The following is a 15,677-nucleotide window of genomic DNA, read 5'->3' on the forward strand; positions in this document are numbered from 1 at the left end:
CTCTATTTATTAAAGCGATGTACATTTGTGTGTGTTTAGGCCCTTTAAAGCATGATGAGACTCCATGTTTGAAACGGTGATTGACCTGGCACCCCTAAAGTTACGCCTACGTACATAATACCCATTTAACATCTATGAAATGTTGCAAGTTTGAGTGACATGTACAGCTAATACAACAAACTTCCCTAATGTTATGCCAATGAACATAATAACGTCTATAACATGCCATACTTTGTGAACATAATACCTCGTATAGTTTATATTCCTCTGACGCTAACACATTCGCAAGTTGCCCACATTCTTTATATCGACCCCCGGTATCAACAAGCACAGTAAGCAGGAGGTTTGATAGATAAGGAATGCAAACCCTTCTCAACAACCCCATCTGGTGGTTGCGCCATTCACCTTCCTCGCTGTCGCCATCCTGTGGTGAAAGTTAATGTTCCGTTTATGTTGCGAAAATGTGAATAAAAATAATTTATTTAATAATAATCAGTTTATCTGTTTTTCATTAAAAACTAAAAAAATAGCAAAAATTCAAAAAAATAGGTAAAACGGAAAAACAGTATATACTATATCAGGAGTCTGGAAATTTTCTGCATTTTTTATGTGTAATCTTGCCCAATGCAATACTTTAATAATATAAAAACTTTATACTTACATCCCTCATATCCATAAGCCATCCCTGTGGAAACAACAATACGTTGTATATTTTATCGCACACAAGGTCACATAGAGATCTTAATTTATCGTCCCATGCCGATATTTTGTCAGCAGATACTTTTTGTCTGAAATGAATAATAAAATAATAAACTATTGTATATTCTAGAATACTGCAATATATTATTTGAATCTGGCCCTGGTTTTAATCTACTATATTAGATTCTCGTTGCATAATAACAAAACACACTAGGTACCACTAAAACTGCAGGAAGTAAAATTTGAGTCCAACTAATGGTGTCCCATGAGATATTTCTTGCAGACTTATTGAACTGTAAGTTTTTATCATCACCTTTTGATATGGTTGAAATGAATAAATTTATTTTATCTCTTCAGTCATGATAACACAGAATGGGAAAATTTAGAAGAGCGAATATATGGGTAGTACTGTTAAATCAATAGTTGTTAAAACACGTAAATGAACAAAACAGAAAAGAAAGGTAAAAAAAGGTTTGAATATAAGGTGCAACAGAAACATCTTATGACCAATTAGTCAGAGTCCGCCACTAACCTGTGTTCTTCAGCTACAAGTTCGGGGATGCTAACCGAACCAAAAGTAGATGTTTGGTGGATGGTTGGTTGGTATTCTTGTGGTTTACTGGTGTGTAGATGTTTGAACCATTCCTTGAATGAAGTATGAGCACCAAGGTATGCCTGGTGTGGGGGAAATGTGGGAGTTTCTATTAAGTAGGTATAGGTGTACATTTTTTAAACCTGTAGTAAATTGTGGGTTGACATTAGTAAACTGCCCAAGTATGCATAGCGAATGTGAAAATGGTGGAAGCTCTTCATGGTGATACACTAAAACCTTATTGCTTTTAGTTATAGCTCTTAAAGATAAGTTTTACATCTCTCCAACCAGTGTTATTTATCACACCCTAACCAAATCATTCTGGCCTCTAGTTTAAAACCACCAAAAATAAGTCATTCACAAACACCTCACCTTCATACACAGATGTTCACGTATTGCATTATCAGCATCAGCTGGCAAAGGAACATCTTTATCTGCCTGGAGAAAAAACAAAAAATTTAGATAATAGCACCCCTATTGTGTGGGACACACAAATATTAGGCACAAATTATATAAATCCTAGGACTCATGGCATGCCACGCCGCGAGACCTCATCAAAATAGAATAGAATCACAAATTACGAAAAAGATTTGGCAACCATATTTACAAAAGCAATTTACACAACTGGTTAATAAACAGTAAAATAACAGTCATTATAACATGCTTCTACATAGTACAGGTATAAAAAACATATTTTATAAAAAGCGTGACAGTTGTTGTACTTCGCATAGTTCTACTTTCAGTTAAAAATCTGGGAGAAAGTACTATTTTAGATTGGTAGTGTTTTAAATGTTTATAATATATTATTATTACTTGCGCATGCCATTCGTTATATAAGATGTCTATGGAATCGGATGGAATTTTCACGAACACATCATGAGCTGCTTCATGTTTTCGTGATGCTGTAAATAGTTTCAGTAATTATCATGTTTAGAGCAATAAGCATGAGGTGTATAAATACAACATGTGTATCCAGTGTATAAGTAGGCACCCATGTTATAACTTTACAGTGACCATTAGGTGTATGAATACACTATGTGCGCCTGGTATGTAAGAAGACACCTATGTAATACCTAATAAGTCACACTGGTATATAAAAAGACACCCATGCTGTAACTCGACAGTGAGCATAAGGTGTATAAAAAAACACCTACGCAATGCATTGCAAGTCACACAAAAATACAACTCACCTAAGAATTGTCGCATTACAGCGTTACATTGCTTGAGCGCTTCACATCGCTGCGAGGGGTCAAACACCAACCACTCGATGGAATCGATCTTACGCTGGTCGTCAATGGTAACCGGAAGTTCAATCGATGAATCAGGAGCCACGGTTTGGTTGACGCCTCCGATAGATCGAATACTTTCTACGACTCGCTTTGTAATCGCAGGAATTTCGAGTCCTGGCATAGAAATATCATTTTAAAGTTGTTTACTATTTACCGGGTTTACGAAAAGCTTTCAATAGTTGTATGTTTGGTAACCCAACAACTTCTAAGTGGCTTTTTTTAAGAAAAAATATAAGCGAAGCGCTACAACGCAGTATGCCGAAGGATCTTGGATTTAGACCAGAAATTTTCCTCATTTTCCCAAATGAAACAAGCATGTACATTTATAATTAGGCAGTACATTGCTTTAGCTCAACATACAATACAAACATTTAACCTGCTTCCAATGCCAGCTCTAAATATTCCTTCTGTAGATTGGAATCAGTAATTGCCTCAAGGAAAGCAGAATAATTGATGATTTGAAGTTCCGATGGCAGAGCTGCTGTGTATGTCGCCACCAAGTGGTTGGTACGACCATCAGCGATGAGTTTACGAACGTAAGCTTCAATCGTTTTGTCACAATGCTCTGTCTAATGTTGAAAATAAATTTTAAAAAGTAAAAAAATATTAAAACCTGATACTTGCCACCAAAATATATAAAGGTGTTCTTTTTAACAAAAATACTTTTTTTCTAGACAGAAAAAGATTAAAAACAAAGATTATTAAAGGTGGCAAATAATAGAAAAGATACCACTGGCAAAGTAAACTATATTTACAACAAAATAAAACGCAATATTTTGCAAAACAGCTTGAACAGTCCCATTTAACAAAATGTTTAGGTGACATAATTTTTTTCAAATAACGACCCTTTCTTACCTGGCAAAAAAAAGGAACTCATCTAAAAATATAGAACAGACATAACACTACAATATTCCAATCAACATGTCAAAATTATCCAACCTGAAGATGGACACCCAATGTTCGTAGAAACAGAATAATATGAACAAGGAATCGAAGTAATTGCATCGAGGCGTCATCCAACCACTCCAAGCATTTATCCATCATAGCTTCCATATCATTAAGTATGATACAACGCTGTATAAAGTGATACGGGTTGTCGGATTCTTCCCTCACAATCTGTAAAACAGGATTTGTTTGGATGTAATATTAGTACTTTTAAACAATAGGGATCAATTTTTGAGACTATTTTTTAAGGAACTATTGGCGCCCAGCCTGATGTGTGGGAAGTATGAAAGTTTATAATAAGTAGCTATTGGCAGTGGTGCAGGGGGTTACGGTGTTGCGACCCCCCCCCCTCCCTTTTAAACCCCCCAAAAAAATAATTAAAAAAAATATTTTTGAAAATGTTTTGATTAAATCCCCCCCTCCTTATTTTTTTCTGGCTGCGCCACTGGCTATGGGCGTCACATAGTTTGGAGTTTTGTTAAATAGTGGGGTGACATGCTTCTAAACAATAAGGATCAACCCTTGGACCTGATTTTTGCCTGTTACATTTTTGTAGCACCAGATCCTTACTGTATTTCTTGACACAAAAATTGTCCAACTGTATGAGCTACAGATCAGGGTCAGATTCGCAGAACTTATTATATGTAAGAGACAAAAATTAAGTTCAGCAAATTACATAATACATAATATAAGAGATATTTATTTCCCCTAAATGTCATCATCAGTCGCTTATTCAAGCTCTAGTTGAACACCCATTGTATACTTACTTATGTTAACACTTAGCAGCAAGAGATTATACATACAAATTTCAAACTAATAACAATATGTCCAAAACAAAAATATGTACGTCCCAAACTAACTTGATCATTTGAGTTTTCAATCTTGTTGAACACGAGGTCGCAATCTCCAAGATCTATATTTTGTTTCCAGTATCCATCAGGGAGGGGGACTCGTTTCACCACACATTGCCATGGCTTCATTATGTTCGCGGTTTGCTGTATATGACGCTCGGTTGCCATGTCAACCATGGTTTTGTAGTGTGCCCACAAGTGATCGTCCCATGAACTGCTTACGGACAACATCTGGGAAGAAATAATATTTACACTTCATGCTCGCTGTCGGGCGAATATGGGGTGTGGGTGTGTTATTGTACACCAGACATACGTGGTGTACTCAAACACCTCATGCACACTGTCAAGCTATAACACGTGTGGCTTCTTACACACCAAACACACATGGTGTATTTAGAGACCTCATGCTCACTGTCAAGTTACAACATGGGTGTCTTATTATATGCCAGACACACATCGACACATGGTGTATTCAATTTAACTGAGTTACAGTTTCCTATTTACAAACAATTGTTTTTTCTTAAAAATAATGACTTACAGCATCCATGTTTCCACACAGCGCACCATATATGGCTCTTTCATGAGCGTTGTTTGTTTCCTGTAAATAATATTAACTTACTTATGCAACTATATACGATGATAAATAATTAACACGACATACAAAACACTGTAGCTACCTATGCATTGAAGACATAGATAGATAAGGTAAACATTAAGATGATTACAGTTGCTATTTTATTTTTATTCTAATCTATGTGGGTGAAGTCCCGCAATGTTGCATGCCATGGGTCCTAGGACTTAGACCAGGATTGGCCCATTACGGCAACACCTTTTGTTATAGTTATTAAATAGTACTTTGATGCTATTTATGCACATCCATAAATGTGTGTTGTCCATTTATATATATATTGCTAGTTTTCCTCTCATTTCTGGGTTAATTTTTTTAAATGATAAACAAAAACTGTGTGATATGTGTTGAGTGTTTAACACCCTAATAATAATATTAATAGGCTTTGCAAACATCAAAGTTATTTCAAAGCAGAGTGCAAAGTAACTACAGTAGCTCCTGCATAATATTTGTTCATGCATTCTAAGTTAAGCACAGGTTTATTTAACAAGTGAATTATTGAAAGAATTTTAATTACATCGCTTGATAACGTCCAACATGCTAATTTCCACAAATCTCGGTGGGGATTTCCCTCAATTGGAACCAATCCCATGTCTTCTGATGCTGAAACATAAACATCTTATATTAGGAGATATTATGGGAGAGTTTTCTTAAGTTAGGATTAAAATTTAGCTTTTTGTGATAAACACACTATGTGTGTCTGGTATATATAACTTGACGGTGAACATGAGGGGGTATGAATGCACCATGTGTGTCTGGTGTATAAGAAGACACCTATGTTATAACTTGACAGTGAGCATGAGGTGTATGAATGCACCATGTGTGTCTGGTGTATAAGAAGACACCTATGTTATAACTTGACAGTGAGCATGAGGTGTATGAATACACCATGTGTTTCTGGTGTATAAAAACAACCCATGCTATAACTTGACAGTGAGCATGAGGTGTGTAAGGTGTGCTATATGAAAAACATCATACCAGATAACAATATCAATTTACATACTGTATATAAACATATGTGTTATTTATATTTTATCAATATATGTATACACTGAGTAATATGAATCATATAGACGTGTAGCCTTAATGTGAGTATGTAATATATTAGCTATGTTTACAGTATAAATAGTCTAAAGCTGGTTTGCAACATCAGCGTTTTATTATGAGTGGTTTAATTTCCAGGTTGCTGGAACTGTTTAACACGTAAGCCATAAATCAGGCCTTGCACGCTTAGTGAAAAACATACGGTCTATGGTAAACATGGGCGCAGTTTTATCAGTTGATTTGCTCCTAACTACAGAATTGTTTTAGTTTAAACGTTAAATATTAACAGTATTTTATGAATAACTGTTTGCTGAGCAGCGCGCTTAGCGGTACGATTTATATTGAACATACTGAGGCATTAGCGCGACAAAAAAACTTCGTGAGAATAGAATGTTCTAACATGGGGAAAAGAAAGAGAAGTGTTCTGGAACCGTTCGCAAAAGAGCACTTCGCGCTATTCACCGCAGACGCTATAGAATTGTGACGAAATAACGGTCTCTGTTTATATGTCTAACTTTTTTATAACAACGACTTATGTGACGTCATTTTTAGTTCTATTCAATTATGACGACGGTAGTTGTGATCTATGAACGTTTTAATAATAACACGAAAGACAAAATGCAGTACAGCTTGCCGGATGTAAGGCAATTAGCAGATAAAAGCAAAACATAAATATTAGAGCGCTGGTTCAATCACGATCTAGTGGCAACGCAAAACAAAAAATAACAGCCCGCTTAAAAAAGTTGGTCTGTTTGCTCTGAATTAAACAATTGCGAGTATACGCCGCGAGGCCTGAGTGCTTGGCTGTTATTAACAAAGGATTAATTCGACGATAGAGATATAGGTTCGCATTTGCGCATAACCTACTTTTAAGCGAAGGCATTTCGGAAAAGAAGTCAGCCCGCAAATTCGTCGCGTTCAGGAGAATAGAGAAAGAGAAACGAACCCGGGGTCTACGGTTGGCCGCGAAGAAGGAAAAATCAATGTAGACAGAGACGGACGAGTGGGCAAAGATATTATTATAGTTTTGCGGGAGAAGAAGTTATTTCTTTGTTAGCAACCAACTTCAAGTGCAGAGGGCGTAGTCTGTATCGACTATTCATAAACATTTGTGGTAGATAGTGGCTCACGATTCGGCAGTCGCTGTATATCTAGGTTAATGCCGCTTTAGATGGGTATATTGTATGCTAAACTAAGTGGTGTGCAGCATACGTGTAGTGTGGTGTACCGAGGTATGCATCATTTATTTAAGTAAGTGTACAGCTATGTGTGGTCTTTTGGTTGGGTAAACGAGAGAGTATAGAAATAGCGCGAGTCTGAATAGGCTTTTATTGGTGTCTATTGTAACATTCGTTCTACTTGTAAAACAGACTCGTTTCGACGCGCGTTTAAATGAAATAAACAAATAGCAAGCGCGCACACGCACACACATAATCGGGCAGTGCTGATTTCTCTTGGATCAACATACAATACAAATATTAGAGCGTAGAAAGGACTAGGATAAAAAGCTGACACTAATAACTAGACCGTGATGGTGTTATGTAACCTAAGCACCGACAGCACGCTTTATCGACACGAAAATGCTCGTGGACCAAACTAAACGCGTTCTCAAGTTTTGGAAACGGAACAAAAAGCAACAAGACCGGATATAATTAATTTGCTTTCCTTTCACAGCTGTCTAACCGTGCACGAATGTCTGTAGAATCGGAAAACCGAATCGGTTGCGGCCCCATGAAGATAATGGGCCACGATCTACGTATTGATGACGTCATTAACTCTGACGTCATCAACCCTGACGTCACCAACGACGAAAGGTGTGATGTCACTGAACATAAGACCTTGCAGAACAGAATCGAAATGAGGCCGCTAAACTTGAGCCAAATGACGAGAAGAAACGGTAGAAAAAGAAACACTCCGCAAAAAGCGGTCCTCAGTGACGTAAAAGACGAATTTCCTAATTCGGAGCTACATCCGGAGCAGCATCCGGAGCTACACCCGGACCTCTCGGAAGTGAATTCGGAGAAGAAGCAAGAAGAGAAGACGGCGAGTATCTTGGAACATTACCGATCCTTCATGCAGCGGAAGGGAGGGGATTCGGAGGTTAAAAAGAAGAAGCCAAGACTTTCCAAAACTGGGTCCTCCGGCCCGGAGTCGGCAGCCGACGATAACGAATGGAATAATCTATCTATGATACCAAGGAACGAACAAGACGCTGGTAGTATGGCGTCTTTATGGTCGGACACGATTGGAAACGGAGGGGCGCTGAATGGATTGATTCCTGAACGAACTATGAGACAGAATAATTGGGCGATCAAGGTATAATAGAGGTCTTATATGCGGTCGTAGATAATAGATATCACATATAATTTGCGTATAGTATATGTAGAGGGTCACATATGATGTATAGTTCTTTAAGATCAGAACCAATAAGCGCCCGAAGACATCTTTCACACTTATAAACCATATAATGATTACCACGTACAAACTGTCGGGCCAGCTCTTTGGGTGTATTATGATGAAAATTAGGTTCGAATCCAGCGCCGGTAAGTTATAGCAAGGTTTGAACTTTATCTGGTGGGGTGCGTGTTGTAACAATATGGGTGTCGGGGTAATGACCTAAGTTTCAAGTTTCATGCTGCGCCTTGCCGCAGGACCTCACCCATATATATAGAACCGGTAACTACTGATTTGACTAGCTAAATTACTAGGATTTTTTAATTAAACACGTTTTAAGTCAGTTGCGTTACTGGTAAGCCGACAGACATAACACGGGCAAGAATTCAACGAAACAAAAAAGTAATTTATCATGCTCTAAATCCTGTGGTCGTTTATCAACTGTGTCTGTGCTTTAGACGTGGTTAGTCGTGTCTTTTGACGTGCGTTCAGCCACCATGGCGGTATAGACGCGCTTGTGTAAGAGTTAGATTGATAGTTGACACCTTGCACCTTAGCGGTTGTCAAACTTTTTAGAAACATACTCAGATTTTTATTTGCGGCACACTTGGTTAAAAAAAAAACTTTTTTTAATTTTTTTTTTTTTAACTTTTTTTAACGAATTTATAAAAAAGGCATTATTTAGATAAACTCATACTTTAATTTTTAACTTCATCTTAGTTTTAAACACATTTTGAGACCTTGGTCAACAATTTAATGAGTACACTCGGATTTTTAGTAAATGTTTGCGTAACATAAGCTGTAAAACACATTACTAAACTTTTCCATTAATTAGTTTTACTTTTTTACTTTAACTTTAAAACACTTTCCGAACTTTTCAATAATCAGTGTAAAAAACTTAGTTACAGTCTCACGGCATGCATGAGACCGTTTCACGGAACGTAAATGTACTACAGCACATAATTCTAGATGTTCTGCATTACGCTGTAATTAACGCATAATATACCGTGTGGCGCGATTGGCAAATATGCCCTGTGGTAGAATATAGGAATATTAAGTTATGCGCATACATTACAGTCTTAGTTACATGGATTTAATACTTAACTAATCAAACAACGATGATACAGTGCATTACAAAACTACGTTTATAATAAACTCGGTAATTTTTAGAAGTACTTTACTGAAAGTTGTATCTGTTGATCAAAACTGACACGAGTTACAATAATTGGATTTTAATGATAAAAAAATGATTGATGTATAAAACAATACTAAGCCTTAAAAATATTATTTTAACATTATAAAAAGAGAAGCAAACCCCAAACGATGTTAAAAGTTAGTGCTTATTAATCGAACCCAAACACGAAAGTCGTTATTTATATAGTAGGGTGGGGAAAGATAGGTCACCTTTTCATTCTATTTTTTTCATTCAATTTGGTAGTAAGAAAGCAGATTCAAAGAATTATAAAACCGTATCCCCGCGACTCCCATAGACCGTTGTTAATTGTTTAAAACACGTTTAGGATATTTGGATATCAAGTGCTAAGTTTCATCTTCCCACACCCTACTCTATAATTTAAAAGACTTAACTGTTCGATAAAAAGTTGACTAAAAGGAACATGTTTTTCAAGTTACGCTTTTTCTGCAAATAAAGGAACCAATTTTCGCTTTTATAGAAATAATAATAAAAAAATAAAAAAACTTTCGCACTTTCTTTGAAAATATACAAAGTATCGTTTACGCCGGAATAGAAATACGTTACGGTTAAGATACTTTAGCACACCCGATGTATAGACGGGCGTTGTTTGTACGGTAGTGGGCATGAATACGTGTGAGGAATGCCGTATATTGTTAGCATTATCTTTGTGAACGGGTGAGGAGATTTTATAGAAGCCCACATCAGTAAAATATTTCTTTAATATAAAATTGCCTTGTAAAATTTATAGTAGTGGTAATTCGAAAAATGCAGACCATGAATATGTTGTACAACTTGTACTGTTGTGTGTTTCTTACAATAAGGTCTGAAATTCTAAATAACACAACCGTGCCAATAAAAGATGTTGCTTTTGATGCCCAAACTTAAAATTTCACAAACCAAAATTAAAAACTAAAAATGACGTTACAAAAGTAGCAAATGACGTTATTAAGTTTTACGGGGACGCGTTTGCAGTTATACGAAACCATTAGGCTTGTTTATACTTTGTTTTCGGTCAATATCAATTTATTAGCAATACTTCTACCATACGCATTCTCCGCTGACATTAGTACGAACATTGAAGTTTAAAAAAAATTTACTCTCACGTGACGGGCAGCAACAGTCGTTATAACATAGGTGCCATGTTTTATACATTTCATGCATCTCATGCCCGTTTGCGAGTTACCACATACGAAACTTGGGATTTTACTAATTTGTTTTGTTTTTTTCAATGTTTGGCTGACAATTGAGACAACCCATAAGGGAGCACTCATACGAAGTCGTAATGTTTATGTGACAATTTCGAGTTATAATATTAATGTGACAACTTGATAGGTATGGAGGGATTGGGCCATGACAAGAAACCGGAAACCAGAGACGAAATTTGAACGATTTAGCGAAGCACCCGTCGATATACGAGTTGCAGATATTGAAGTTATGAGTTACTGGTTGCCACGATTTATTAAGGAGGTAAGTTAGGTTCAAGGCTCGTCGCTGCCACCATTGTGGGCGTATGTGTCCTTGGGAAAGACGCTTAACGGCAATTGACCCTACCTAGCGCTAGCGGTCACTAATGGGCTGTTTAAATTACAATAAAAATGACCCACAAACTTACGTAACGACTAAGCTGGCACGAGGTGTATGAAACCAGTATAATAACTACTGTTAATGATAAATCAAGTTACATTCTATCATTCAAGTTAGATATATGTGGTTGGGCCAGTTGGACTATTAGAACAACTATTGCCTGCATCTCAGATGGCCTGACGTGCTTTGTCGTATATGGGCCTAACCCGATTTGAAAAAAAGAGGAAGATGGGGTAACGGTCGAATTAAATTAACTAATATCTAAAGTCCTTCACCCTCACCCTACAAGGTCCTTGAATTTTATTTTCCACGTAACCCCGAATTACATATATTTGCCTATATTTCTATATTAGCGTAAATGTAACATGACGACTAATAAGCATAACGTAACTATCTCACTTTTAAAATCAGCATAACGAATTGCGTCTATCTATAACTATAGAATTTCATCGCAGGTCCGACGCAAAGACAAGAAACCTTATCCTGCCGATACCTTGATGCAAATTGCTTCGGGTTTGCAACGATATTTGCGGCAAGTCTCGTGTCGGGCGGAGGTGAATTTCTTCGATAAATATTCGAGCACCTTCGCCGAGTTTCGTGACGCCCTGAAGAGCAGATCAGGGGAACTGAGCGAGGAGGTTCACAACGGGCGTGGTGAGTATGATGTCATTTTGATGACGTAAATTTCGAACAAGGGTGGGCGACCATTTTAGGTAACTGGCAAGATTTTTAAGCACTGGTTTGCACACCCTTGGCATATATATTACCGTGGGGTAAGATGAACACCGTAAGGTATTTATACAGTTAACAACTAATCGTATTTATACAGTTAACAACGCTATTTTGGAGTCATGGAGTATGACTATATATTCCTGTAAATTTTATTTGTTTACTACCAAATGGGACGAGAAAAGAGAATGAAACATGAACCCTCCCACGCAAAATTACGATATACCTTAACGCCTCAACCTATTGATTCATTCTATATAGATTTCTGCCTTGGCTGAACACGATGTTCCAAAACTTTACATTAACCATGTATATTGTCAATCACAGGTAAAAGAATCCAAGTTGACAATTTAAATGATGAACAATTATGGCAGAGTGGTTACCTCAACGCTACAACTGCTAAAGGACTTTTTCACGCAATGTTTTATTACAACTGTGTTGAGTTAGAGGTATGGTATATTAATATTATATTACTTGTTATGTATTTCCTAATTGTTACAGAAATATGCTGTCAGTGATATGGAATATGGAAAAGTTAGTCTATACTCTATAGCAGGTTTACATATAGACTTACTTTTGCAAGTATAAATAAAGAAACAGAATTTTATTTGTAAAAACATAAATTTTAATTTCATAAAAAAAAATATAAATTTTAATTTTTTTTTTTTAAAAGAGCTATTCATTTAACGTTAAAGGTAATTTCCTTATTTGGTGTTAACTGTTGAACACAAAACACATGTGCGTCACTCCTTTACAAACCAACAGAAACAATTTACCATACATAAACAAAATGATACAAATGAAAGCTAAGAAATATTTATTACTGCACGTAGCAGCTGTTTAAATAAAATATCAACTCCTGCAATTCAAATTTTTAACATTGGTTCAATCCTGAATTGCAATTCCAGCACTCTCAAAAACTTAAACCTGGTCAGTTTAGCTTCTTAGCCTATTAACTAAAACTTTTTATGTCAGGAAACATATATATATATTCAAATCATCTACAAAACGCCTGTTGAACATATATGCCAGTTTTACATGTTTGAAACAACAATTTCATTATTTATTACCCTTCCTAAAAGGATGGTAAAAATGGTAATTGTAAATAGAGAAGAGAAACATTTGTTGTATATATTATATCTCATGTTATTAACCTGTTCTATATTTATTTAATTAATATTTTTTATCTTTTATATATTTTAACCAGTATGGTATCAGTATCACATGTACTTTGTTCTATGACCAAACAATGGTCCTTGTTTAGATCACAAGCATGGAGGAACATCATGAACTTAAAGTCGAACAATTTAATTTCTCAAGAGATCCAACATCAGGGCAGGAATATGTGGAATTTAAACGTACTGATCAAAGGTAAAACAACAACACTGTTTATTGTGATGGGCCTATTTACTTATATATCTATTAACTAAAAATTAGGATACTAACACCCTGGGTGTTGGAAGTAATAATATACAGTCTCAGCAGTGCCTCATTGAAGATCTCACCCTTAAACAAAACCTTTATTGCTAAGGGTTTATAACCTGCCTTTGTGGGGTCTAGATGGTAGCCCCTGGATGTTGGGATGATAGGCATCTTAATATAGACCAAAATCTTATAAAATAAAACAACTACTGCTAAATAAATCTTATTATGGAGTTAAAATACCAACAAAAAGTAAATAATCTTAGGTATTACAACATGTCAAATAATAAGAAGATGCGTATTTATGCGGGTAAAGAAGACCCTAAGTGCCTTGTACGTCTTTACAAAACATATATTGATCTCGTACCATGCAGCGGCCCTTTCTATAGAAGGCCCCTACAAACAAGTAAGATTTCTATGTCGTGTAAGATTTCTATGTTGTGTAAGATTTCTATGCTGGTTAAGATTTCTATGCTGTGTAAGAGTTTGATTACTGGTTACGCATTTGCATAGTAACCGGGTTTGATGCTCGATACAGATGACTTTGTGTTTATTCTTGGGAATGACACTTAACGTACATTGCTCCAACCCATGGGGTCACTAATATAATGGGTTGTAGCACCCTATGTGTTGAAAATGTCGCCAATAACCACCAATTGTCTATGGGTATTTAAGCAATACACCATGGAAACTAAACTTGTCGATAAACTTAACAACCAAATACAAAATATAAAACTTCTTTTTCCAGCTGAAAATTCGATTCCAAGGTTCAGTTTCAACCCAGTAGGAATCAACAAACTAAGAGAAACATTTAAACAGTTATTTTCATCCGATCGCCCGGCTAGTTTACGAAGAACTGGGAAAGCAACAACAATACGACATTCTTCTGTGCCCGGAAATGGTGGGTCCACTATTATTAAATATACATTGGTAAATTTTACTATTTTTTGTAGGCCTTATTTACTAAATGATTTTTTATTAAAGGAACTTTGGAAATATTTAATTTGTTTATTCTTTTAAAGTGCAGTACATTTCAGGATACATAAAAGTCCATCAAATCCTGTCTTTGCAGCTGTTATTTACTAAGCTGTTTAATATTCCAGAAATCGAAACGACACCAAACCTCAGCCAACCAACAAACAAGGAACCGAATCCGTCACAAGCCCTTTATGACGCAATAACCGAAAAGCTCGTCAGCACGGGGCATATAAAATGGCGGAGCGGAGATGTATCACGTGACCCACAACCCCTATCTCCGGGGTCGAGCAATGCCGTTGACGCAATTTCCGGTGCGGAGCCAACCGAAGGCTCTCCGCTTAGCGCAAATGACGTAATGGAACGGATACGACGCAGTTGGCACAACGCACGACGCAACAGCGACGAGGAGTCGATCACTGCGTCGGATGACGTCATGAATGACGTAGACGGTGATGACGTATTGAAAATGAAAGTTCCCAGTTCAGTAAGAGTGTTGATCGTTGTGCGCGACGGGAAACAAATGAGATTCGAACTAAACTAGCGACAATTGTACATCCTGTTTCATTTCCATTTTTCTAAGCCTCGTTTCACGTTCGTTGCAGCAGTCCGCGAGTGTTATATCATTGTGTTATTTCCTAATTCAAACAAAGCAACAATAACTCTCACTTGCGTATTTTGCTTCGTGTAATGAGTAAGGGCGGAAGTCATAGCAAGAAATGAAATTTCCCACGAGCATAGAAACTTTCGAAGGACATTCAATGGATTGAATGCTAGCAGGATGGTCTACCACGTAAGGTTACTGGCGATATTACTTTGCTTTGCAGTTGAAATAAATGGGAATCTATGCCCGGGTATACCAGGATGCAGGTAAAGACTTTGTATGATGCTAACTTGCTTGGCCAACGCATTTAATAGTCTTATATGGTAGGTTGGGGTTACATGTATTTAAGTTGCTATAGCTTACTATTGCGCATATATAACAGCCTTCGTGTGATAGTGGGATTATGATCGTAATAGCACAGCGTTTCTACGAGGTGTTTAATCTGACAGTTATGTTTCTTTCTATATGTTTAGTGGTTTGTAACGGTGGTAATATATTTTGGAAGCAGGCAATCAGGATACAGTGTGCTAACACTGCTAACGGTGCTTAATGTATATAGAATAGGTTGGGGCAAGAATGCCTTGCGCTAACTAATAGGCTACAAGTTTCAAGGGCAAGTTCTCTTAGCTAACGGGGTAACAGAAAAATTCTGCCTAAATCAAAGGGCTGCGTCTATAGGACCTTAACCACATAAAAATACATATAAAATTTATTGGTTGATGGGCG

General features: G+C 36.7%; 1 protein-coding gene across 1 annotated transcript in view; it reads right to left on the reverse strand.

The window, feature by feature from the left end:
• LOC100181332 (nuclear pore complex protein Nup107-like) overlaps window positions 1-15,677 on the reverse strand; it is a 32,981-nt gene that overhangs the window by 839 nt on the left and 16,465 nt on the right. The window contains exons 14-24 of the mRNA XM_002123399.4: window positions 5,522-5,607; window positions 4,915-4,974; window positions 4,386-4,607; window positions 3,520-3,696; window positions 2,957-3,149; window positions 2,482-2,694; window positions 2,105-2,193; window positions 1,664-1,729; window positions 1,232-1,374; window positions 662-788; window positions 248-424 (exon numbers count right to left, since the gene is read on the reverse strand). Coding sequence (XP_002123435.1) covers window positions 248-424; window positions 662-788; window positions 1,232-1,374; window positions 1,664-1,729; window positions 2,105-2,193; window positions 2,482-2,694; window positions 2,957-3,149; window positions 3,520-3,696; window positions 4,386-4,607; window positions 4,915-4,974; window positions 5,522-5,607 — 1,553 coding nt within the window. The remainder of the gene's footprint in view (window positions 1-247; window positions 425-661; window positions 789-1,231; window positions 1,375-1,663; window positions 1,730-2,104; window positions 2,194-2,481; window positions 2,695-2,956; window positions 3,150-3,519; window positions 3,697-4,385; window positions 4,608-4,914; window positions 4,975-5,521; window positions 5,608-15,677) is intronic.

Source organism: Ciona intestinalis, chromosome 8 (assembly GCF_000224145.3).
Source record: "Ciona intestinalis chromosome 8, KH, whole genome shotgun sequence".
NCBI lineage: Eukaryota > Metazoa > Chordata > Ascidiacea > Phlebobranchia > Cionidae > Ciona > Ciona intestinalis.